The sequence below is a fragment of the Thermobia domestica genome, chromosome 5 (genome assembly GCF_964235325.1).
Source record: "Thermobia domestica chromosome 5, izTheDome1.hap1.1, whole genome shotgun sequence".
Classification (NCBI taxonomy): domain Eukaryota; kingdom Metazoa; phylum Arthropoda; class Insecta; order Zygentoma; family Lepismatidae; genus Thermobia; species Thermobia domestica.
The window spans coordinates 228,151,683-228,177,482 of record NC_137458.1 but is presented as its reverse complement, the minus strand read 5'-3'; the positions used below and the strand labels follow the sequence as shown (position 1 = coordinate 228,177,482).

At 34.3% G+C, this 25,800-nt stretch overlaps 1 protein-coding gene across 4 annotated transcripts in view; it reads right to left on the bottom strand.

Annotated features, from left to right (window-relative positions):
* Positions 1 to 25,800, bottom strand: part of LOC145686438 (erlin-2-B-like) — a 59,327-nt gene that overhangs the window by 18,987 nt on the left and 14,540 nt on the right. For all 4 annotated transcript variants that reach the window (XM_081759737.1, XM_081759738.1, XM_081759739.1 and 1 more), the window contains exons 2-4: positions 20,599 to 20,713; positions 13,227 to 13,307; positions 2,043 to 2,151 (exon numbers count right to left, since the gene is read on the bottom strand). In XM_081759737.1, coding sequence (XP_081615863.1) covers positions 2,043 to 2,151; positions 13,227 to 13,307; positions 20,599 to 20,713 — 305 coding nt within the window. The remainder of the gene's footprint in view (positions 1 to 2,042; positions 2,152 to 13,226; positions 13,308 to 20,598; positions 20,714 to 25,800) is intronic.

Genomic DNA, 25,800 nt, shown 5'->3' with positions numbered 1-25,800 from the left:
TTTTAAAATTTTTAATCCCAGCCAGCTCTGGTGCGGGGGTCCTTGGTTCGATACCAGCTCACGCTATGTGAACTTTGTGGTGGACAAACACCGTGTGTATGTATTTTCTCGGGGTTCTCTATTTCCTCACACTTTATTCATTCCACCATTTCATTCATTTCTCATCATCACCGTTTCCTTTAGTCTAGCCGGCATAGCCGTGAAACGATTTCATTTCATTCGAAATTCCAGCCAGTTTGTAAGTAGCGGTCATTACTGCTGAACATTGCGTGTCAATAAGTGACTTCGCAGTCGTTTTAGAACTAGGTTATTCAAAAAACATCGGAACAAACATCATTTTCTTCAGCACTTTCTCGTATTTAATTTTGTCTCTTAGTATGAAAAGCCCTCTTAAGTGAATATTACTCCCTAAGTTTAGTATGGAAATTTAATGAATTCTACTTCTTAGAGGTGAATGTTGTAATGAAGGGGTGAAATACTAACGTTAATTTTTTATTATAATTTTATATGCTACTATAGTTACTATAGCTACAGCAAAAACATTGATCATTTTTTTCCTACAAATTCTACCATTTTTTAAAAAATTTAAAATTTTGTAATTTTTGCAATATAATATATGATACCTCTCCTGGGGCTTGGAATAAACAGGTATATATATATTTGAAATTTTATCTTTGATGTTTGTGAACGAAGTTATGATTTTCAAAAATTGCATGTAAAATACATATGTATGCTACTCTCAAGCATTTGTATCTGAACTAAATACTTGAACAACTTGAACCATAGAACATATTGTTTTAATTTATAATTTCTATTTTAATATTGAATGATTTATACCTCAGAATAAGTTTACAACAGTCAAATAAAAAAAAAAAAAAAAAAGTAAATTTTGAAAATTAAATTAAACTGATTACCAATAACGAATAAAAATAAAATACAGTATTAAAAGAAGTAAGAAATTAATATAGCATTGGAAAACATGAAACTGTTTATTAATAATTGGATTAAGAATAAGTACAGTAGGTAGAACCATGTCTTTGCACGCTCATTAATTACTTTTTGGATAGAAATGATAGCCAAGATAAGAATAGAAAAAAATGAAACCACAAAACAGATTTTGAACTCTTTTTGGCTCTTGCCATGGGAAGAATGTCTACGATGGAATAGGAGACATAACAAAGCATGAAGTAAGTAAAGTCAGCTTGCAAAGAACAACAGATCAAAACCTCAGTGTAGAGATATTCGATTTCTACAAATAAAATATTAAATGTATTACCTAGTTTCTCATTCCACAAGAATAAGCTGTTACTCATATTATATCGACCTGCGAAAATACAACCTATTACTTTTAAAAAATATCATAACATAATAATATGATTACATAATGAGTACTAATTTACACAAATTGTTGGTTAAAATTTTACGAACCTTATCCAGTGTGTTGAGTTAAAAGAAGACTTTAATAACCTATAAGCATCGGCTTGTAAGGCGACCAATAAGCGAATATATTAAAAATCAGGAAAAAAACTTAAATAGTAAACGTGCTGCAGTTATTACTTAGACATTTATGTATGAAATACGAACAAAATTACAAGCCGTTTACGGAAAGCTTCGTCAGAAGAAAATTCGCCCCGTAAGTAAACTCGAAGGTAAAATTCGGCCCTTCTCAATTTTTTCAATATATTATTTATGCCATTTATTGGGGTTATTAATGAAGTATTCGTTTAGAAACTGTCAACAAAATTGGATGAGTCGTATTTGAGGAAATTGTCTTTAATTAAAACTAATTCCCAAAAGTACACTATCCCTCGTGAGCATTTTCGTAACAAGCGATTTATGCATCTTTATAAGGTTATTAATGAAGTATTTATTTGTGAAATATGAACAAGATATCCTGATTCCTTTTGAGAAAGTCAATCTGAAACAGCAATACTTTTTTAATGGAAAATTTGAAATTTATTTTCTTCAAACTTTTAATAATCCCTTACAAATTACAGAAATTATGGTTCAGCAACAAATTAGAGGAATGTAAATTTTATTACCACTACTTGCACTCAAGATATTCACTACTTCTATTCTGTCGAAGTATATCATGACACCTCCACTAGTTCCGCAAGGCACATTCTTCACCTCATCTGTCTGTAAGGTAACCTGAAAAGAAGTATTATCTTAAAAGTAACTAATAACAGTAATACGGACAGCTTGCATATAGTGAAACTTTCATTTTAAACGTAATTTTACATTAAAACAAAACTATTATGAAGCAGTAAACTACGTAAGTAACTCTCTACTCCATAAATTACTTCTTTTACATACAATACATATTCCAAATTAAAGTTGGTGCGTTTCGACGTATGCAATATTCTACCATGCACTATACTGTATAAACTGATGAATATGTGAGGAGATTGACTAGAGCATATTCAAATATTAATAGATTAATGTAAGTCTTTAGTCAGCTATGGAATTATTATTCAGGTTATCAAAACGATAATCTTATTTCATACTTCTTCACTTTCGTAAGCATATAATAGCACGCATATAAAAGAAAATATTTTCTAGATTTACGTGATAAAAGCCAGTAGTTAAATGAAAAGAAATTGTATCATAATTTTCCATCGTTAACGTACGTTTTCTCAATATTGCGATGCGTTTCGAATTACTAACTTCAGAACAAAAATTTGTGACGAAAAAAGAAGCTTTTATCTATCTGTAGAAACGAAATCAGTGCAGTGAAGTACACTTTTCTATATAAAACGTAAGGCATCAGTTCATTTATTATATATATATATATATATACCGAGTGTTCTGAAAATGGTGCTCACGGACCACAGAACACTATCCTACAGGTGAAAATAAAGTGAAAATGTTATATGATGGTATGCCCTCCTTGGCCTCCTTCAACCGCTGTAGGGAATCAAAATTTCACAATGTGACAACGTCACAGAGTAACTTGAAGCCATTAGCATTACTCTACGAATACTACAAGTAAATGAATCGATTGCTACACTAATAAGTGATTCTAGTGTCAATCAATATCGAATTTACTTGCCATATGGAAAGAATCGATATAATTATTTGATAGATTGGTAGATCAACGGTTCCCTATTTGTGACGTTGCCACATACTGCAATTTGTGTCTCCAAACGAGGATTCGAAAGGTATACAAATATATACAATTTTTGCTTTATTTTGACTTGTAGAATAATTGCTCTGTGGTCCGTAGGCACCATTTTTATATATATAATATATATAATCTCCTACAACACTATAACACGATGGTTCAGTGATAGAGCGTTCACCTGTGGTGCATGGGGTCCTTGGTTCGATCCCAGCTCGCGCTAAGAGAACTTTGTAGTGGACAAACACCGAGTGCGTGGGTTTTCCCGGCGTTTTCCACGGTTATGCCGGCTAGACTAAACGAGACCGTGATAATGAGAAATGAAGGAAATGGTGGAATGAAGAAAAGTGGAAGGAAACGAGAGAACCTCAAGAAAACCCAAAACAAAGTTCTGGTGTTTGTCCAAAACAAAGTTCACTTGGCAAGAGCTCGGATCGAACCAAGGACTCTATGCACCAGAGGTGAACGCTCTACCACTGAGCCACCGCGGCCCAAATATATAACTCTCATGAATTATTTCCGATGGAAGCATGGGACATTCTTCACGTAGTATATCATTCAGTTAAGTCAGCAACGATGGAGAAGGAAATCTGAGCCGGCATACTTTTCTAAAACCAAAGTTTCCAGGGGTTTTATATTTACATTTTTCCTGACTTTTCCAGGTTTTCCAAGTCTGTGGAGCATATTTTCCAGGTTGAACTTCTTGAGTTTCTAGTGTATATTTTAGCTTCTAAAATTAGGAAATCTTAATTAGCTAAAGGTTGTATTTAAAAAAACATACACAGAGAGTCCCAGCAAAAAACCCACCCTCTGCCTTTCTCTATATTTTTATATATTCTTTATATAAGAAAAACAAGTTTTAACAGAAAGTTACATGCTGTATTTTGATGATAACAAACAGAACCTAACATACAATATACTATAATTAAGAAACATTTGTGCCAAGTTTCCATTGCTTAAAAAAGCAATTTCCACGCTGATAGTTTCTGTTTTCAGATCAGGTTATTTTGATAACTTTGTTTTCTTCCTCTCTAGTATGATAATTCGATCAGCAATGCCTTTACTCATGTTTTTCGACTCAACTGCATTTTCCTCGGCACGAATTTTCTTCATGGCTTGCTCATACTGCTTCTGTAAAGCACGAAGAGATTGAAGTATTTTTGCATTATTTCCAATGCACACGGTTCCCCAGAACATTTTACCCAATCGTATACTAATCTCAATGATACTATTGAATCTTCACGAAGGTTTTCAACCACCATGTCCTTATTAATTGAAAAACCACTTTTAACACTCGCGTTTCCATGATAAAGAATAAGCAAAATTTTCACCATCTTTCCAGTTATTAGAACTCATTATTATTTCCAAGTAAATTGTGATAAAGTGTTCAGTTGATCAGTTTAAAGGTTGAAACTTAAATTAATCCTTCCATTCACTCTGCAATTTAGAACACATTTTACTGTACTGATGTTTTGCATCTTCTGCAGTTCGTAGCGGAATGTGATAGTTCTTGCAAAACGTAGTTCATACGACTTTCACACAAATTTCCATTTGCACGAATCTTTCTCGGACTGAGAAAAGACAGTTTGGGCATAAACATATATTTTATTGGACATTTTTTAAAGATCTCCCTGATACTCTTAATAGACTATACTGTTCATACCCCAGCCTTGAATATCGCATGCACATTTTCCTCTCAAAGGCAGTTTCGTTTAAACGAATGCGAAAATGACCCGTAACAGAAAATGCAATGAGCCGGTTTTGCATACAGTCTATTCACATCAAAACGTAGATATTCATTAACTGAATACTTGCTAGAAACCTGATTTCATTATCCTCTTAACTGGTTCTAAAATGTAATTATTTTCTTTAATTCTAACACGAAGTTCTACAGTCTAAGTCGGTAAGCATCAAACATGAAATCTGAGAGTAAAAGGTTTTTTAAACTTCTTTGATCTATTATCTACCCAATCTTCTCCCTCTTTCCCTTATACAATTAACTAGAGATTGAGAGTATTCATAGGATAGTGGGTTAGTATTCACATTGACACTAAGTTCACAAAAAGTAAGACCGGTATGCAAGTTTAGTTGGTTGCCTTAAGTTCTTCGAGTCCTTCATGCTAGGAAGTTTGAAAAGTATATTTACAACGCTTTGATTGATTAAAAGCAGAGAAGTAAAAATAACGTTATTGATTTTTTGTACTATTAACAATTAATTCCCTGACTTTTCCAGGTTTTTCCTGAGCAAAATTAAATTCCCTGACTTTTCTAGGTTCTCCAGGTACTTAGTAACCCTGTAAAACTGATATCTTCAATAATGTTCAAGTCAAAGAACTGAACGGCTAGAGGGAGTATTGTTCATTCTGATATTCCTTGAATTATGATTGAACAAGTCTCGCTGCGTGTACTGGCACACTGTCATCTTGAAGGAAGACTGCATCGCTGACAAGAAGCAACAGCTTCTCTGATCATTGCCTAGTCACCGAAAACGTTCACATAATCACTGGTGATAATTTGTCCTTTCAGGATAATAATCGGATCAATGAAATACCATGAAATTAATGCTCAGATCATCACAAAGCAACCGCCGTAATTAACTATAAGAAGCAGTCAGCCCGAAGAAAACATCTCTTCGAGCGTCTGCCATACAAAAACGCGGTCTGCTGAAAACAAGAAGAGATGGACTACTCTGTCGCTCCTTTAATGTTCTAAACTTCATCTCTTTTGCGTTACCGCGGAAGTAGCTATCACAGGTTTCGAAAACACAACTCGATCGTGTATGTATATTGACGTTATACATTCTCGCCAGACTGTGACTGTAAAAACAGTAAGTTCCAGAGCTGGTTGAGATCTATAGTCAGTTGTGCCGCGTTAGTTTTGCGGTTTCTTGCGAAAATTCTCTTCAATATTCGTCGATCCTTTTGTACGCTTGGTTTCTTTTCATTATTCCTCTTCTAGAATGATGACTTGCAACAAGGTGTCTATGCGATCAATACCTTGAACACCCAGTTGCTCTCGATGCACACTGGCAATCCTGGATACATTTTCTTTAACTAATGGCGCACCTACACTATTCGCTCGTTGAAAATCAGAGAGGTTTCCCATTTTACACCATCAATATCTGGAATATTAAATATACAGGAATCCGTCAGTACTCTGCATCGAGTACTATTCATTATAATCCAACTCAGCACTAACACAAGATAGTTCCAGCACACGAATGAGCAGTGTTAAGATAACGTGTTGGAGTAGATGGGTTTCTTCATAATTTTATACAGGGTGTTAGAACACAGAAAGCACATCAGCATGTGGATGGAAATAACAGGTACTTATATGAAAATTATTGGCACAAACACACTGAAAATATCATATTAAATATACACTATTAAGTTCTCGGGAGTGTTATCTTGTCCTCATGACGTAAAAAAGAATGAAAAAGACGACAGAAACACAAAACACAAATAGGATAAGAAAACAAACAGTAACAATATGGATCTTTAGTAATATTTCGGCTAGTACACAACATAGCTCGTGTTCATGGCCACAGAGAGAGCCGAAATATTGAGTACGATTAAATTCTAGAGAGAAGACTGGATTGGGTGCAAGGTAAGATTTCTGGTTTTCCTTACAGCATCTACTAGTAACTGAGCCTCGTACAGACCCAGACGTAGAAGGATACTGTCGAAAATTAATGATGATAACGGTCATGTGAAACCAATAACACCATCCCCATAAAAACAAATCGACGCTATGGCTATGTATGGTTATTCTTATCCGGATAACAGACAATATTTGAATAATTCCGAATACTAGCAATTATCAGATATCTGGATATAATATATTGTCTCAATTTTAGACAACAACACTGCTCCAAAAATTTGTGAAAATTAGGCTGCTCAGAAAAAAAAGGTATATTATCACAACATGTGATTACAAAGGAACTAGTTGCATTCAATATCACATTTAATACTTTTAAGTTCGAAGTAACCTATATACTACAACATAATTTCTACGTTCTTAGGTGCATGGTGAGCCAATTCTTACCTTCAACCCATGAACTATACTGCACATTGAAAAAGAAAGAAATAATGTATGTCCTGGTAAACAAAAAAGGATTCATCTTGCTCTATGAAACAAGCATAAAGACACTAAAATCAATTATTATACTGAAAAACTTGAAAGTAAATTCTTTATTGCATTTATTTCATCTTTTTCTATACGATACTATGTTCTTTACGTTTCTTGAAGACCATTTACGTATTGACTCTGACTTACCTAGCCAGTTATTCGAAATAAAGCCTTTTGAAAAGCGTCAATTTTTCAATTCCAACTTTGTTCCTATTTATTCGAAACACGTCATTTCATGATTATAGTATTCACCCGTAAATTGCTTTAAAAGTGCATTGGCCTGTCTGTCTCACTTGCATTATTACTGTTATACAGGCCTCCAAAATTTTTGTTTGTGATACTACAGCATTCTTAGTTGGTAGCAAAAATGAAACGAAATCTTTCAGTTTAACGTCCCACGTTTATGCTCTTTAGGCTAAAGGAGACGATAATTAAGGCAAGTGAATGATGATGCAAGAATTGGTGAAATGAGATGTAGGAGGAAACGGGAGTACTCCAAGAAACCCACAGACACGATGCTGTCCACCACAAACTTACTTGGCCGGTAATCGAACCAGGGGCTCCCATGCACCAGAGGTAAGCGCTCTATCACTGAGCCACCGTGCCTCCCTTTGTTTGTAACAAATGAGGTAAGACTATTCATGGCTTTGGATTGATTGTTTTAACAAAAGAAAAACTGACCAAAGCTTAAAACCCACTTTATTTTAAATTATAATTTGAACTGTTTCGGATATCTAGCATATCCTTCTTCAGACACTATCGAAAATAAATGAAAATACTCCTGAATTATTTTCGATAGTGTCTGAAGAAGGATATGCTAGATATCCGAAACAGTTCAAATTATAATTTAAAATAAAGTGGGTTTTAAGCTTTGGTCAGTGTCTCTTTTGTTAAAACAAATGACGTATTGAAAATGTTCTTCTAATATGCAGATTTGAAACATGTAATATTCTGACGTAGTGTCATTTGAAAAAGTACAACTTAATGTCTGGTTGGTGACACTGTTAATCTAGTGGTATTGGAGAGTATGTCAAATAACGATCTTTAGTCGATAATTGCATCATACAAAATTTCAGCGGATTTTTATTGGTTTGAAAGTTACGAAGCCGTTTCAAGATGGATACATAAATTAATGTATATTGTTAACTTTTTGATGCTAACAATTTTTGTGTTCCAAATTTTAAAGTATACTCTCTCAACAATTTTAACTGCCCCCTCTACGGTCTTCATCTGGAGAGAGGTACGGTTACAAGTTAAGACAAATTTTCTTACACCTCATTGCTCACTCACCATTTCAAATTTGGGTAAAGCACATTTACGCAGGAACATAAAAAAAGAAGATTAGTAACCAGAATTCATTTAAAAATGTACTTGTGCATCATAGTCACCTAACAATAATCTATATATTTAAAAAAAATTAAAGTAATGAAAATACCTGTGTATTGCAGCAGGAAACCGTTGTGAGTTAGTACCACTGAACACTACTGCACTGCAAATTTCTAGGGTTATTGCCTCATTGCCGTATTGAGAAATAGTGAATAGTACCGAAACATACTAGCAGATTATATAATAAACCAAGCACGTGGGATATGAAATTTGAGCTGGGGACAAATCGTGCGGCACAATTCGGGAATTCCACACGCTTTACAGTTACCGGGTACATAATGAACCTCCTCTTTTTCAGGAATACTCTTTAAGGCAGTAAAAGTATGTTACTACTGTGTTAATTGAGTTATATTTGATAGAGTCGTCTGATAAATTAGTGCAAGTACTCGGACATAAATAATCTTTTGCGAAGTTCTGGTGAAAAATGAAACAAATCGTAAATATGTTAGACTTTTCAAAAGAAAAGTTTAAAAAAAAAATAGCAATGGAAATGCGCATACGTGTAACTTGCATGCCAACATATAACTTTATATAAAAAAAAAAAAAAATAGCGCGTTTACGTTTTTTTTTTTTTTTTTTTTATATATATATATATATATAGCTACGCTTATACTGTGCATTTTACAAGTACAATTTTGTATTACATATAGTCACAGCTAGTTTAAGCCGAAATTATTTTCAAATATGAGATTTTTTTATTAGATGCTTTTCTTTGACTGTGATGTTTTAACTTCGATATTAAATCTTACAACTTTAATATAACTCATTTCCCTACGTGATATCACGACGAAGCTTTGCACAACGATGACAGTCGGATAGTAATACAACGTTCCATTGTTACTGTAATATATTTATATATCTTTAGAAATTTTTGACTCAGAAAAAAAAAAAAAAGTACAGTGGATTGTACGATGCAACATGGTCTCCTGGAGGAATTTCAAACTAATTTTGTATACGTATAAATTACCTTCTGAAATACATACTGGCGGGGAGGGGGGTAAGACACTGCAACCATTCCTACGAAGGGAAGAGGTGACATAAAACTAATAGAATACGAACGATATTGGTGTCAAATTCGTAGTTTTCGGGTTAGAAGAGATGAATAGTGGCACTCCAGATGAGCACTCCTTTCCTTTATATGCATAAACGGAAAATTGTTTTAAAATTATATATTTTCTTTCAAGTACAATTTATTGAAAAACTTGTCCAACTTACTTTTTAAAATTATTTTCTCAATTGTAATTACATATATTTTCTATTTATATTATATTCTGTTATACATGTATTATTTACATTTTATGTCTTACACATTTGAAGAGAAGTTTATGATAATTTAGAGCCGCATGGACATACATAGGGTGTAGGCCCTGGCGGTCCAGTCTTACCCCCTCCTCCCCCCGAAATAACTACTTTTCTGTAGATTTTACCTAATTTTAGATATGATGTTAGACATTTCAGTATAGTATGTCCTCATATTGAATTTAAACACCTCAAAAAGTTTTTGATCCCTGAAAAAAAAAAATCTTGCCTACGCCCCAGCAAAACAGTGACGATCTTAGGGAATGATCAGGGGGTACCTTCCTGGAGCAACAACGTCAGTTCCCCAAAAGTCGTATTTCTGATAGTTTCCTATGTGATACCAGTATTTGTGCATTACAACTTTTCACTTTCAGTGTACTGAAACTCACTCCAAAGGAACTGTTCTGATACCTTCACTGGTTCTCCCCTCTGACCCACATGCCAATGAGGCCAAGCTTGACCATATCTCACATTTGGAATATCCCTATTTATGTCAGTGAAACCGAAAACTATGCATTCGACACAGATATATGATGTTTTCGACTCGTTTTGCCTGTCACCCTTCCACTCTGATCTCCATTCCAACCAAGATTTAACTTGAACTTAAGCAGCATTGGCAGTGTCACTATTCATCTTTGCGACCCCGAAAACTATGAATCGACACTAATACCGTTCGTATTCTATTACTTTTACATGACACCCCTTCTCCTGCTAGGACTGGTTTCAGTGTCTTAGTCCCCTCCCCCAGTATATTTTTCAGATGGTAATTTATACGTATAATACATTAGTTTGAAATTCCACCAGGAGTCCATGTTGCACCGTACAGTCCACTGTACGTGTTTCTCTGAGTTAAAAATTTCTAAAGATACATGAAGATATTACAGTAACAATGGAATATTGTATTGAAGATATTATAATAACAATGGAATATTGTATTGTATTTTGTTAACAATGCTTAAAGACTTTGATCTGTGCGGCAGAAGTAGAATTTGAAGCTTAAAATATATAGAAAGATAATTATGCCTGCTGTGATGTATGGTTGCGAAACACGGTCGCTTGCTTTGAAGGGGGAACAGGAATAGGGCATGGCGCAAACTTCATTAAGAAGTCATTATTTATACCGTTTACCAAACATTGTTAGAGTCATTAAGTCCAGGAGGCTCAAGTGGGTAGGTGGCCTAGCCAGAATGGGAAACAGCAGGAACGTTTTCTAAATTTTAACTGGAAACCCGATCAGAAAAGTACAATTAGGAAGACCTAGGAACAGATGGCAGAACAACATTAAAATGGCTCTCGTAGAAATGGGAATTCAAATTAGAAACTGGATCCAGTTGGCTAAGGACAGAAGTCAATGCAGAGCTTTTGTGAATGCGGCATTTGAACCTCTGGGTTCCACAGACCGTAGATTGGTTGGTTGAGTTTAGGTTTGGCAATCCGTTTAGCAGCAAGGTTATGTGGAACGCGGGCCGACAGCTTATCGTGGGATTCTAACTCCATGAGCTCCCACCGGGAATCGAACCCGGGTCATCCGTGCAGAAGACGTGTAAGCTAACCATAAAGCCACGAGGGAACTCTTTATAGGCCACAGAGTTAGTTAGCAACATGCTGTTATCATTTCATACTTAGTGTTCAGGAAAGTTATAGGTCTGTAATTATTAGATCGGTTTACATTTTGTTTCGTCTACATTAGGTACGTTCTTTCTCTCATGAGAAGTTTCGACAGTTCTTCAGTATTATTTACAAGCTTTCTGAAGTAGAGTGCAACTATTATTACTGTCAAATATATGAAAATTAAATGTAACAATAATGAGAACGAACGATAACAAAAATGTGACGAAAATAAAACTGAATACTAAAATGAAAATAAGAATAGGTAAAATTAATGTAAAACAATAGTAAGAATAAATAAAACTAAGTGTGTTTGGGTAGGGTTTTATAAGAATAGACAGTTAAGACTTTTGCGGTTCACGAATACTTTAAATGCCTTTCATCTCTATCTAAGGGACTTGAAAAATTTTTAAAGATAGTTAAGCGGAAGATCAAATGTATCGCTGTTCTTACCTTATGAGTTGCGTGTTCTGGGACAAGTACATGCGGAATATTGTAAGTGCTGTTTACAGGAGTATCAATGACGCTTGATGCGAAAATAAAGTTAAAGAGTTTCGCCAATATTAAAGGCCGGACAGTGGGTACATTTAAAGAAATAATGTGATAGGTCATCTCATATACCACAATGATCGAATTTGTGTGGTGTAGTCTATTCTGTACACTTTCCTCTTGTACATTTTTTTTTTAAAGTTTAACGTTCCGAGATTATGCTCCGGGGCTAACGAAGGCGGTTCTAATGATAATGAACGAAATAGTAAAATGAATGAAGTGGGAGGTAACGGAAGAACCGGGAGAAAATCCACGCACAGTGTTTGTTCATACCAAAACCACTTGGAAAGCTTGGTTCTCCATACACTAGAGATGAGCGCTCTATCACTAAGCCACTGCGGTTTTCGTACAGAGTTGCTGTTCAATGCGGGAGCATGGTAGGTGGATTAAGACGTCGCTAAGCTCAGTCTGGAGCTTACTTATGATTGGTCGCAGAGCGTTACTGCTGCTTTTGAGTGTATGTGTAAGTCATGGAAGTTCCATTCAGTCACTTTTTTTTTTCTTTCTAGTTTGCAAAATTAAATAATGAATTCTTTCTAACACTACAGAAAAGGATATTTTTAACCTCCCAACTTGAGTATTTAACAAGATAAAAAAGGATCACGCTCCCACATGTGTCTGGTCGAAATGATTTTTGAAAATTGGTTATTACATATAGTAACACAACTTTCATGTATATATTATATATATATTTAAAGGAGCTTCAGTTGCTTCGGAAAGCTTCAAACATGAGCTAACGTTGAAGGACACATACATAGGTTGTGCCGGCGGAGGGTTCGCATCATTTGGGTACTGTTTCGTGGTTGCGAGGGAAGAAAACTAGGTCTTTGACTTATCGAAACTGCACATGATGGACAAGTCTCTACTATACAGAAAGTTGCACAATCATATCAGTGTTGAATATAGGACAAGTTTTACAGTTAGTGTTCCAGAATTTCTTTGGTAGGTGTGCAGAGCCAAATAAGTATTATTTTGACACTCTTTAATGTGAATTTTATGTAGTCTTCAGACAACGTTATGTAAGTAGCCAGAGAATCAAAACGCACTACCCTGACAAACCGTACGTTACGGTAGAGCTACTTGATAACAAAATACGATATTCATAAGATTTATATGTGTCAATAATTTGGCTTACCTGGACTGCTCTATACGTCGTAATAAATGGAATCATCATATGAAATCCAGGTTGACTAGTTTGTTGAAGTAAAGCTCCACCCTAACAAAAAGTTAAAATATATGCAGTGAAAAAACGAATTTTTACATTTAATATTAAGCACAATTTTAAGACAGTCTACGAACAAATTAAGTCTAAGAAGATATTTCATGTCAGGTAAGGTATAATAATAGTAAAATACGTGAACAGAAGATGTAGAATAATACACGGAAGCAATCGCGGAATGCATATTTAAGTTCTTCCCATCCATAAAGCTATTCTTCTTTTTGAAAAGACAACAGAAACAACTCACTCTTCAATAGATATTACAAGTTTGGTTAATATGAGATGAAGTATCTAACAAGGAGACTTACGGAAGTGTCACTCACCGATTTCAATGAAACTTTACACATCTGTAGAACATCGAAAAATAATCGACACGTATTTTTTTTTATTTCGGCAATGGTGCGGATTAAAGGGTAGAAACCACCCTTTGAACGTTAGGGGTGGTATCGAAGCATAGACAGAAAACAATCATTTAATGTAGAAGAAAACATACTACCATGGGGATTTTAGGGTAGCTGAATCAGAATCTGATATCAAAATTACAAAATTCAAAATGGTAGATCCAATATGGCGATTACAATTACAAAAAGTGTTCTCATTGGTAATGCAGTACATTTAACCAAGAGCAATCATAGTTAGCAGGGATTTCTGCGAGGAGGTTGCAGACCGATTTGAAACCTCTTTCTGTACTTATTTTAACATGATACTCGATTAAAGTGAGTCTCTGCACCTCTCAATATTCGGGGTACTTATGTATAGTGAGGACCGCGGTGGCTCAGTGGAAGAGCGTTCACCTCTGGTACATGGGGTTCCTGGTTCGATCCCAGCTTGCAAGTGAACCTTGTGGTAGACAAACACCGTGTGCGTGGGTTTCCTCGGGATTCTCCCGTTTCCTCCTACTTTCTTCATCCCACCATTTCATTCATTTCTCATGATCACCGTCCCCTTTAGCACAGCCGGCATAACTGTGGAACGTAAACCTCGAAGATTTCATTTTATTTATGTACAGTGAGTCCCCTCGCCTCTATGTCAGAACTTCATAGTATATTCTCAATTGTTATAATTATGAATGTATTGAGAAAACGTTTTGCACTAATGATATTCCGTAAAAAAGTGTGTGATGCATAAACTTTGTTTACATCACACATACCTTATTACTGCAATAACTGTGCCCAAATCGCAAAATGCTGCACAATCTTTGAAAAAAAATGTTATGTGATTTTCAAAAGTATTTTCTTTTAAAATAACCACCGCTTTTGTGCCACGAATACCTAATAAGGTTTGCAAATCTTGGAGAAAAAAACTTATTATCAATCAGTGATTTGATCTTAGTTATATTATTACGGAGATGTAAATTTATGTTATAGTTGTAGAGAAGGACGATGTCAGAAAAGTGTCTCAAGAAGTTTTTCTATCGTCTAAAGAACAACACATCAAGAGGCTAAATCCTACTAGTTATTTCTGCAGAAATGGTTTATATTTTGAGGTCCTCTCTTGTTCTTAAAATAGATTCAAAAGTTGAATTGTGGCCACTCCACGAATCTAATAACAAAATCGACTGTATTAGAAGCTGGAATAAGTATCCGGAGTAGTAAGAGGAGAGGAGACTAACTTTAAATAAGCACCCCGAATAGTGAGAGGACAGGGGACTCACTTTAAATATGCACTCCGACTAGTGAAAGGGGGGGGGGGGAGTCAATTTCAATAAACATGAATAGTGGTAGGCAAGGTGACTCACTTTAAATACGCACCCCGAATAGTGAAGATGCAGAAACGCACTTTAATCAAGCATCTCGTTAAAATAAGTACAGAAAGAGGTTTCAAATCTGCAACCTCCTCGCAGTAATCCCTGCCAACTATGATTGTCCTTGGTTAAATGTACAGCATTTTAAATCAGAAAACTTTTTGTAATTGTAATCGCCATATTGGATCCACCATTTTGAATTTTGTAATTTTGACATCATTCTGATCCAGCTACCCTAAAACCCCCATGGTAGTATGTTTTCTTCTACATTAAATGATTGTTTTCTGTCTATGCTTCAATACCACCTCTAACGTTCAAAGGGTGATTTCTACCCTTAAACCCGCACCACTGCCGAAATAAAAAACTACGTGTCGATTATTTTTCAACGTTCTACAAATGTGCAAAGTTTCATTTAAATCGGTGGGTGACACTTCCGTAAGTCTCCTTGTAAGTCCAATATTAAAAGAGTTTGTACTCACCGAAGAGCGGACCGGTAAGAAAAATAATGTTAACTGTAGAGGTTTCAGTGACGACTTGTTGCTTTCATTACATGAATTTTTTAACGAATTTTATGTTGCTCGAGGAATCGTTATAGGTAACATTGCCACACTTTGGAAAAAGAACTAATCTTAACCTTTTACTATTTAATCTAATCTTTTATTATTTATTGACCACACTTCTTTACTTTAACAACAATACTTGAAGAGAAAATGGAACACCATGTTAAAACTTCAAAGGAGAACTTGTACCTGTTTTTGAAGACCATTGATTTGTTCACCCATCAATTCAGTTTCGTTAAGCACGGAGTATATAAACTTATCAAACAAAAGAGTCTAATATGGTATTCTTCAATAACTAGTGTAAATAAAGTAGGATGATGTTTTTATTATTATTATTTATTTATTTATTTATTTAATTAAATCAGTTAATAGCAGTTTTGGCATTAAAAATTACCGACAGCTTAATGGGAAGAAATGCAACTAAATAATAGTTTTTAATGAACTAAATGTTCTGGTAAGCTTTGGAGTGTGTCGGCATAAATATAAAATATGTCAGTATTTCATCGTGAGTTTGAATGCAAGTAAAGAGAAAGAAATACGTATGTAGAATGACGGAAACTCAGAAAAATGTGTTATTTCTAAAATAAAGAAGCAGATTCAGATTCAGATAGCTCAGCTGAAATGTATTTTCTACAGTGTATCAATGATACCGATAACATGTTTCTTGAAGCAACGTAAAATTCTTTAAAGAATTCATATTGATGAAAGAGACATGTCGACGCTGAAACGTCTACGGTCAACATTACCATTTTTATCACTAAGTGCTTCAGTTAGTACAAACTTATTCTATATGCATTTTATTGGTTCATTTAGCAATATCGAGCTCCAAGTTGATCATTTTAGGACTCTGTGTTTCTTTATTCATCTTAAAGATGTATTTCACGAAAACAGCTTTACGAGCCATAATGAAACATCTTATCTTAAGATCAAACATGCAATACAAAATGTAGACGTTAGTGAACAACTAGAGTAAAGTATAAATTCTAATCAAATCACATTGCCTAATTTATCCAGGACAGTTTGATTTTAATGACTGATATACTTCTCCAAACATACAATAATATTCTTTATACATACCATATTTTTTCTTTTCATAGCATATGCTTTTAAAATAACATCAAACGAAGTTCGTTTTTTCTTATCTCAGTCACAAGTTTAAAATATGTCTTACTACGAAAAGTAGGCGTTAAATTACAAGATTTAGGATTACAGAGATGCAAAGGAATTTATGACAATCCAGTGATAACGAGATTTTCGTTATATTTTATATTACCCAGTTCGAAGATTAAAATAAGTAACACACCACCATTAGCACATTTAGTTTTTATATATATATTTTGCAAGAACCATCTATTATCACACATTAAAATTATATACAGCACAACTTACTTTTATTCTCAAATCTCCATGAAAAATTTTCTGTTGTCATAGCAACACAAAACTGTAACTATCATTATATAAAAATCTATCTATCTCAACATATATTCTACATTTTTCTTCTTCTTCTTCACAACAGATGTGCATTTATAAGCACTGTTGCCCAAAGTAGCTACAATTAAAAATGGAAGTAATTCACATATATCAGATATACAATATCGTTGTAAGTTCGAGTAAAACATGTATCCTTTTGCACCTGGAAACATTAGATTAAGTTGATAAAAGGCGGAGTCTTTAAAATTCTTTTAATACTTCTACGAATACTTTAACAGAAATACCGCCTGGCACATTTTGTTAATATAAAAGAGCATTAACATGTTATGTGCCCTGGGAATCCTAATGAGATGATTATTTTCTTGAAATAATTTGGCAATCAATCCGACTGCCTCCAACTATCACACATTAAATGAAGTGCTTCGGCTTCACAAAAATTTTTACGTTTATTTTCAAAGCTCTTCATTACTCAAAGCAACAACATTTGTTGGCGAAATCATTGCAGGAAAATAATCACCCGATTAGGATTCCTGGTCACGCAACAGGTTAATGGCTTTTAATATTTATGAATAATTTATTATTCAACTTGTTAAAAGATTATAAACCACAAGGTCACATCACACTTATTTAATGGCATGTCGCATCTCTTTAGAAGTAATAGTGCATAGATTCATTATGAAACAATACATTTTATACAGAAACAATGCTCCTCAGAGTTACTGTAACAAGAGATAATATTTACAACTTGCACAGTTTACTAGTAGGTGAAATAATGCTGGAATAGCCCACTTCACTTGATCCCTCAATTAGCTCTTTAAGATCAGAAAAACAAAATAATTACCGAAATATTGTCGACTCACTAGTATGCTCTAGAAAAAGTTCTTTGATCACCCTGGCCGCATGTCAGGATATATATTATTCTGTTGCAAACAATTATCTCCTGAAGAAACACCACCGCCCTCTCCCCCTTTCTTACGATGATCTACGAGATCGCGTCCACGTCTTCGGTGCACTTGATCCTGGGTTCAATTTCCGGTAAAAGAGCACTGACATCTGAATGCATTACGGTAGTTTAGATTCCACCTTAAGCTGTAAGTCTACGTCTCACATAGCCTTGGTGGTGAAAAAAGATGTAAAACTCCAAAACGAAACAAATAAACCAATTGTAGAATACATATAATGGTCAGGATACATACTTGATTCTCTATAGCAGACACATGGCTAAAATACTGTAGACAATGTTTTGAAATTTAAACGATTATATTGTGACTGAAATCCACTGCTTTCAAATCCTCTAAAAGTCTTGAGAAATCAATAACCGTTGCAAAAACTACTGTGTGGTAGGTATGGTATATTCGGACGTATAGGAAATCAAATGTAATTGTGACTGGCCCCGAGTCGTTCGATTCCCGGTAAAGATACTCGGTCGAAAAAGTGTAAAAGCGTTTTCAGGCCAACCATCCTGAGTTAGCTTTCCCTCATTCACAGCAGGCAAATGCTGGGATAGTACCTAACATAATGGTTCTAGACCGCTTCCTTCCTTCCCAGTTCCTCTCTTCCTCCCCAATTACCCTGGTAAGTGTGATCGCCGAAGGACATCAACCCTCTCACCTGACTGTCTAACATTGTCATAAAGCAGAAAGCCCAGAAATCTACTTCCTAATCGAATGTAATTATGACCAAACATATATTGGAATGAAAACATGAAATATTGACACTAGTATTAGAGAACACATGAGGGACGCCAAAGACAACAATGTGGCTGTATCAGGATTAAGTAAACACTTAAATGACTCCAAGCAATGCATAAAAGATTTAATGATCTTACATAACACATCATAGTATCAAGATAGTATGAAAATCTACAATAGAAAGATATGTATACGAATCTTATTTCATCAAGAAAGAAAGTTCAAAATTAAATTTCTATAAATAATGGAATTTCACTATAAGTAAATTAAATTTATTAACTTCGATAAATTATTATAGTAGTAGGCCACCCAGTAGGACATTGAAAAAATATAGGACAGTTTGGTTAATGCAATAGAATATTATGCTCTGAAGCGCAGAAAAAAATCCAAATGTATTGTACGAAAAGACCACCCTCCATCCCAATGGGCAACAGGAAACACAATTTAGAATAATACAGAATAAGAGTATATATATAACCTTTTACTTCTTAAACTTCTGGCTCTGGTAATTATATATACACTTCTAACAACTGTTATGCAACATAAATTTCAGGACATTTTCAATTCATAAATAATTTTCAGGATATTTCTTGGATTTTCGCCATTTTTCTGCTTTCCAGGACACATTTTTATTTCCAGGTTTTCAAGGACGCATGGGAACCCTGCATATTACGTACAGCAATATTGCAAGGCGTTAGGATATGTTGGTGAATACCAACATACCTCAATACCTAGCCAATACTGCTGCACAGACACTGCTGAAAGAAAATGCTAACACAGCTTGCGTTATAAGAAACTGGAGTATAGCAAGGTTCATCAGCTAAGCTTCATTGGGGAAGAATAAGCACATAGGAAACAAAAAAAGAGCGGACATGGGGGGAAGCAAATTTAAAAAATACCAGAGAGGATTAGTGACTATCCCTCAGAAAAAAAATGCTAAGACACATTTAGCATATTGCTAATATGTAGTAATTTAAATCATCACTGGAACTTCCCTTGGCTTGTAATTTTAAGAATTCAACCAATGAAATATATAGGAAATAAAGGAAAATATTAAAATATAGGACAAAAATAAACACATTTCCAAATATACGAAAAATAGGAAAATAGGACAGCTGGGAGCCCTGTAGCAGATATAATATAGCAACAAATTTTCCACTGAAAGAAATTTTGATAATGGCAAGTACTGAAAAATACATACAAAATCGTTACATGACAATTGGAAGCTAGTGTGAAATAAGATGGAGATTGATTCTTGATGTTTACAAGTTATATTATATCCTTTCGCTCAATATGCTTAATGTTTTAGATGTAACTATTTAAGCTCTCTTCAAATGCATAACAATTTAAAAACATTTTAGAGAAAACTTTATTAGTTATATAAGACATATAGAAGGTATAATAGTCCCCTGTTCAATTTTACATTTGAAACACTGACTAATGAAACTCGAAACCTATAAAACTAAAATTCGTCTAGAACAGTAAAAAATTACGCATTATTAAGATAAGCAAAATCAATTTTTTACGCTAAATTCTTTACCCTAAATATTTATTGTTGATGAAAATTATTATGTAGATTGACTGTACAAAACAAAGTAATAGTGTTTTCACGGAAGAGCTTATGTTGAAATAATTATTTTCTGGATAACCTTGTTTTAAAAAATACAATACGCAGAATTGTGAACACACGCTTTGTCCACCACGGGATTGCCTTTAAGTTTGAACGCATTACGATGTTTCGGACTTCGCCTTTAACTGTACGTCCGCGTCTCGTATAACCTTGGTGTTGAAAAGTAAAGCTAAACAATAACCCAATCAGCTAAACTACACTTTACAACTCTTACTATAACAAATATACTTACTCTGTAATACACTCCTACATGTCCTTCTTCCAGCTTATGTAAAGAAAAATTCAATAATATAGCTGTTCCAATAACCGCTGTTGCTATCACTGCCATTGACTCAGCCATCGTTAATCTGTAAATCAATTGAGAATAAAATCACTTTATTAATCGGTTACTGAGCATATGGAACACATTACAATAATAATAATTACTAACTCACCGAAATTATGTTCATTTCATGTGTTTTGTAGCCGATATTTCAAGTGTTCTCCGCGGGTACTTATCTTCAGGGCTTAAGGTTAGAATTTCTTCTGTGCTGATCTTTATATTATAATGTCCGTAACAACAAGTGTGTGTAAAAGTATTTATAACTAGCGTCAATTACCCGCTTCGCTGGGATGAAATAAGAAAAATTAGTAATATGTTGTTAGTCAGTCACTTTTTACTATTACTAAAGCGCTCTCAAATTGACAGGAGCAAATAAAATATCATGAAAATCAGAAAATAATAAATTATCTATATAAATAAGAATTAAATATTACTATTGTGGGTTGAATTTAGATTTAAATGGCATTGGAGATGTTACTGTTCAACTCAGCGACTCCAAAAACTATGGATTCGACACTAATAACGGTCATTGTAGATCATTTGTGTATATTATATATATATATATATATATATATATATATATATATATATATCCCACCTTCCCCAAGTTGCGGGTCTGAATTTTGATTTAAATGGCACTGGAGGTGTCACCGTTCAACTCAGCGACTCCGAAAACTATGGATTCGACACTAACATCGGTGTTTTCGAACATTTTTATGTAACTTCCCCCTCCTTCCCTTAGTTGCACTGTCAAAATGATATGATAAAAACCATTCCAGCCCCGAACCTCATCTATGTTGAAAATTTGATCGAGAACGGCAGGGTATTCAAGAGTTATTAAGTTACAAACATAGTCACTTTCATTTTTATTTATATAGATATATTACAATTTGGTTACAATTATTACAATAAGAATTATTAGAATAAATTATACTATATTATAAATATTTTTATACACACCGGTTGTTATGGACACTATGTGGAGACAAGCACAAAAGAAATTCCAAGCCTAAGCCCTGAAGATAAGTACCCGCGGGATACACTTGAAATACTGACTACAAAACCTATTAAAGGTACATCATTTAGATAAGTACTTTTTAGTTAATTAACATTTTCTTCGCAAGACGCCATGCAAATATACATCAATTATACAATAGTGGCTACGTTGATTTGTACATACGACAGTCGTTTACCTTTAAAAAAAAAAAAAAAAAAAAAAAAAAAGCGCAGTAAAAGCAATTGATTATTTTTCTCAGCCACGTTTTTTCCAGTTCCCTCGCTGTACTTTCTGATATTTGGAGTTTAGAACGAACACACCTCAGTAAAGTAAACGAGTTCTTACGACCAATGTTTTAGTCGATTCTTCAGAAATACCATGGGAACGGATCTGATTGCTAAATCATCTGCTTCCTTCAAATCTTACGTGTACTGTTACTTGTTTACTCCAGTATGATGTGATTTTGTAATTTTTAACTATTACTTTGAATTAATGGTGAATTTTGAATCTCACAAACTCGGCACAATATGGCACAAATTTGTATTTTAAGTTTACCAGTTTTTTTTTTTTTTTTTTCGATAAATCCGGTTTCTAATGCTTCCCTTGTAAATCCGTTGACTTTTCCCAGGAAACGCAGACATCTGGTAATTTTATTGTATTTATGTCTAGAACCTTTAATAATACTAATGGTCAAATATCACCTCTTTGTTAATGACAAGATAGAATTTTCTGCATAACTTCTTTCTTAATGACAAGAAACAAACTTGCCTGTTATCAGGAGCTCAAAGTATTTAAAATATGATCAGAACAATTTTTAAAAGCAAAAGGATTAGAAATCATTATTTTGTTGCCCCGAAACTCATTGTCTACCCACCTATATGGTGCTGATTAGTGAATGAACGTTAACTCGCACATAAAATATATGTGTCTACAAAAGCAAGAGAGAAAACATTTGATTCTGTAACCATTGTCATGTGTACCCATCTTCAAAATTTGTTCACAGATGGTTCTTTAAGAGAAAATAATAAATAAATAAAAATACAAACTGAATAAGCATTGTCATGCACGTAGGATTCGATCTGTACCAGAAAAGTAAAACTGAGAATCGAGCTGGCAAAATTTAGGACATACACAGGTAGAATGACTGATATACGAAAGAAACAGTATTGTCTTAGCATGTAATTTGGCATACAACCACCTATAAGGTGGAATCCTCCAAAAAAAAAAAAAGTATTGTGAAAAGGATCAAGATCTTTTGTTTTCTTCTACTTGAAATGTTAGTCTGAAGTTTGAAAAGTTCAAGCCAGTAATGAAAGAGCGGTGAAATTTCATCATTTTAATGAATACATAACACTAGTGGGAAAAAGTGAGACAAATGACATTTCAGAGTGGCACTGTGAAAAAGAATACATGAAAAAAAGTAAGAGGATGTATCAAGATAAAGTACAATAAAAATAGGAGTATGGAAAGCAAGTACGGGTAACATTCATGGAAACATAAGGTGGGTTATGTAATATGGAGGGTGACCAAAAGCAACCTCCCACATTTGAAAGCGAATAAAACAAAAAGTATAGCAGAAAGAAAGTTGTTTACTGAAAAATGTAAAATGGTATTGAAAACATTCTTAATTACTTTGTTCTGATTTGTCTTGTTCTTACTCTCTCCCTAGGATACTCAACGGCTGCAGCATGCTTCCTTGCAGAACGTTCTGAAGACTGCAAAATAGACTGTCTCTCAGCCTCGATTTTCCAACAGTGACTTGTTGTTCGGATGTTCTCCACTTAGTGCAGGGTAGTCTTCCGATCAGGAACATTTTCACTATGTGGAATAGCTAACTTGAAGCAAAAAGTTCTTTGCACTGTACTCAGAGAACTGCTGTTTTTGCAAAATATTTCGACTACGTACGCGTGATGAGCTCTTGGATAAACTATAATGACGACTGAAAACGACAGGAGAGGTGAGCGGGAGCCAGGGCCGGCCTTAGGTAGTGTATGCCCGAGGGGGGACCCCAGGTTTACAACTAACTTGCACCAGGTCTGTGGAATATATATATATATATATATATAGGGATTGAAAAATCCACTCGCCTCCTCGCCAGTGGCGAGTACTGTTTTATTCCACACACAAAAAAATTTAATAAAATAAAAAATGTAATATTTCAACGTTCTATCATCTTGAAGGATCTTTTTCATTCGTGTTGCAAAGTGACTTTTGTTATGTACATATATATTGTGGTCATACCCATTTCAATTTATAACTTTTTTCCGTTTGCTCAAAATGTTCAGGTGAAAAATGATCTGAAAAATGTTCTGCCTGTTCATTGTTTACAGCAGCTTCTTTTTGGATCAAAAGATCCAATATAATTCAATAAAAAATTTTCCTGCAGGCCTTATATATATGAAGAACTACTTATAGTGTAGCCAAATTTAAGAGTTAACTCAATATGATGTGTTTATTCGCAGAAAATACGAAAACTCGTTTAGGAGTCGTTCGAAAATGTTGAAGCACCTGATCCAAAAACTTATTGGCAAAGATCGCAAAATTTGATGCATTTTTTGATCATTCCTAAAATTCTTGTTCACAGAAATAACTCAAATGGAAATGCACGCAGTAAATGACTTTTAACATACATATTTCACCCTTGTGAATCGCTATTTTTCAAGATGATTCTGTACCAGTATTTCATAGTTTTCTCCTCTTACAAGTAAACCTATCGATGTCAAAATCTAGTTTCTTGACCAAACTTGGCAGAGAAATGTGGAGTATCAAGAAACGAGCGCAAGCAAAATTTAAAATGCTTCCGTCTATAAAGACGGCCGCAGTGGCCAAAAACCTGATTCATCAGAATAAGGCATAAAAATATGTTTCAAGTTGGAAAATTTCATTTTATTGTAAAACGGGTAAAGGGATGAAAAACAAAAACACATTAACCGACACCGGAAGGAAGTAGACATTTATTTGTGAGTATGTTTATCAAGGCAGCCATCTTGAAGTCGGCCATATTCTATCTCGCTCGACTTTTTATAATAGGAAGAGGATCATGTAATATATCAAAGTGGGATAGAATTTTACGAGAAATTCAATGGTGAAGTCTATGTTTCCATAGACTAGTTTATATTTGTAAGACATAATGAAAGGCATATTGATATGAATTCGTTGGTTCAAAGATTTCTTAAAGCTGTATCTTTTTGAAAAGAATTCATGTCAGGAAAACTTAATGTACGCTAGTGAGAACATCGCAGATAACTAGTTATGAAAGGTATAACAGGGTGTCTACTGAAATTCCAAAATGAAATTTCGTGACTTTTTCTTTAAAAAATCATAAAATTTCTATCATTTTCAATAGCGAATTTCCGTGCGAATTAGGCCGAATTTTCATCCATGCGATAGAAACGTACTTTGCTTGCGATTTGGTAGCGTCTAAAGCCGGCCATAGACATTTTTGGTGGTGAATTTTGACGTTTCACAGAACAAAATTTTCCAATCTGTACTTACATTTGTACAGTTAAAAAAAAAAATCGTGACCCAAAAGCTAAATTTCGTGACTTTCATGACTGTTTTCTGATTTCGTGACTTTTTCGTGACATTTGTGACTTTCGTGACCGATAGACACCCTGTATAATCAGCTTGAAATTGTTATCTACTGCAGAGAAAATGAAATGGTGATGACACGATCACAAACCTTAAGGAACTGACGAAAGATGGATGACATATTTTCCATTGGATTATTCTAGTTAAAAGACAAACCTTCATAAGCAGCCACCTATTCAGTAGGGACTACCATAGGTACGGTTTTCCTGACTTAATTTTAAAAAATACATCCAATTTTTTTTTAAAAAAAAATACATCCACGAGATTTTTCGCAGGAGAGGGCAAAGTTTGTCCTCTTGGTTTTGTACTATAATTAGCATATATTACCCGCTTCGCTGGGTTGAAATAAATAATTTAAATGCACACTGATATTGATCATTTTCGATCATTTTAATGTATGTCACCCCTCAATCATCCTCCAAGTGTCGGGGCTGAAAATGGATTTAAACAGCATCAGAAGTGTCACTGTTCATCTCGGCGACCACGAGAACTATAGATTCAGGACTAATATCGGTCATTTTTGA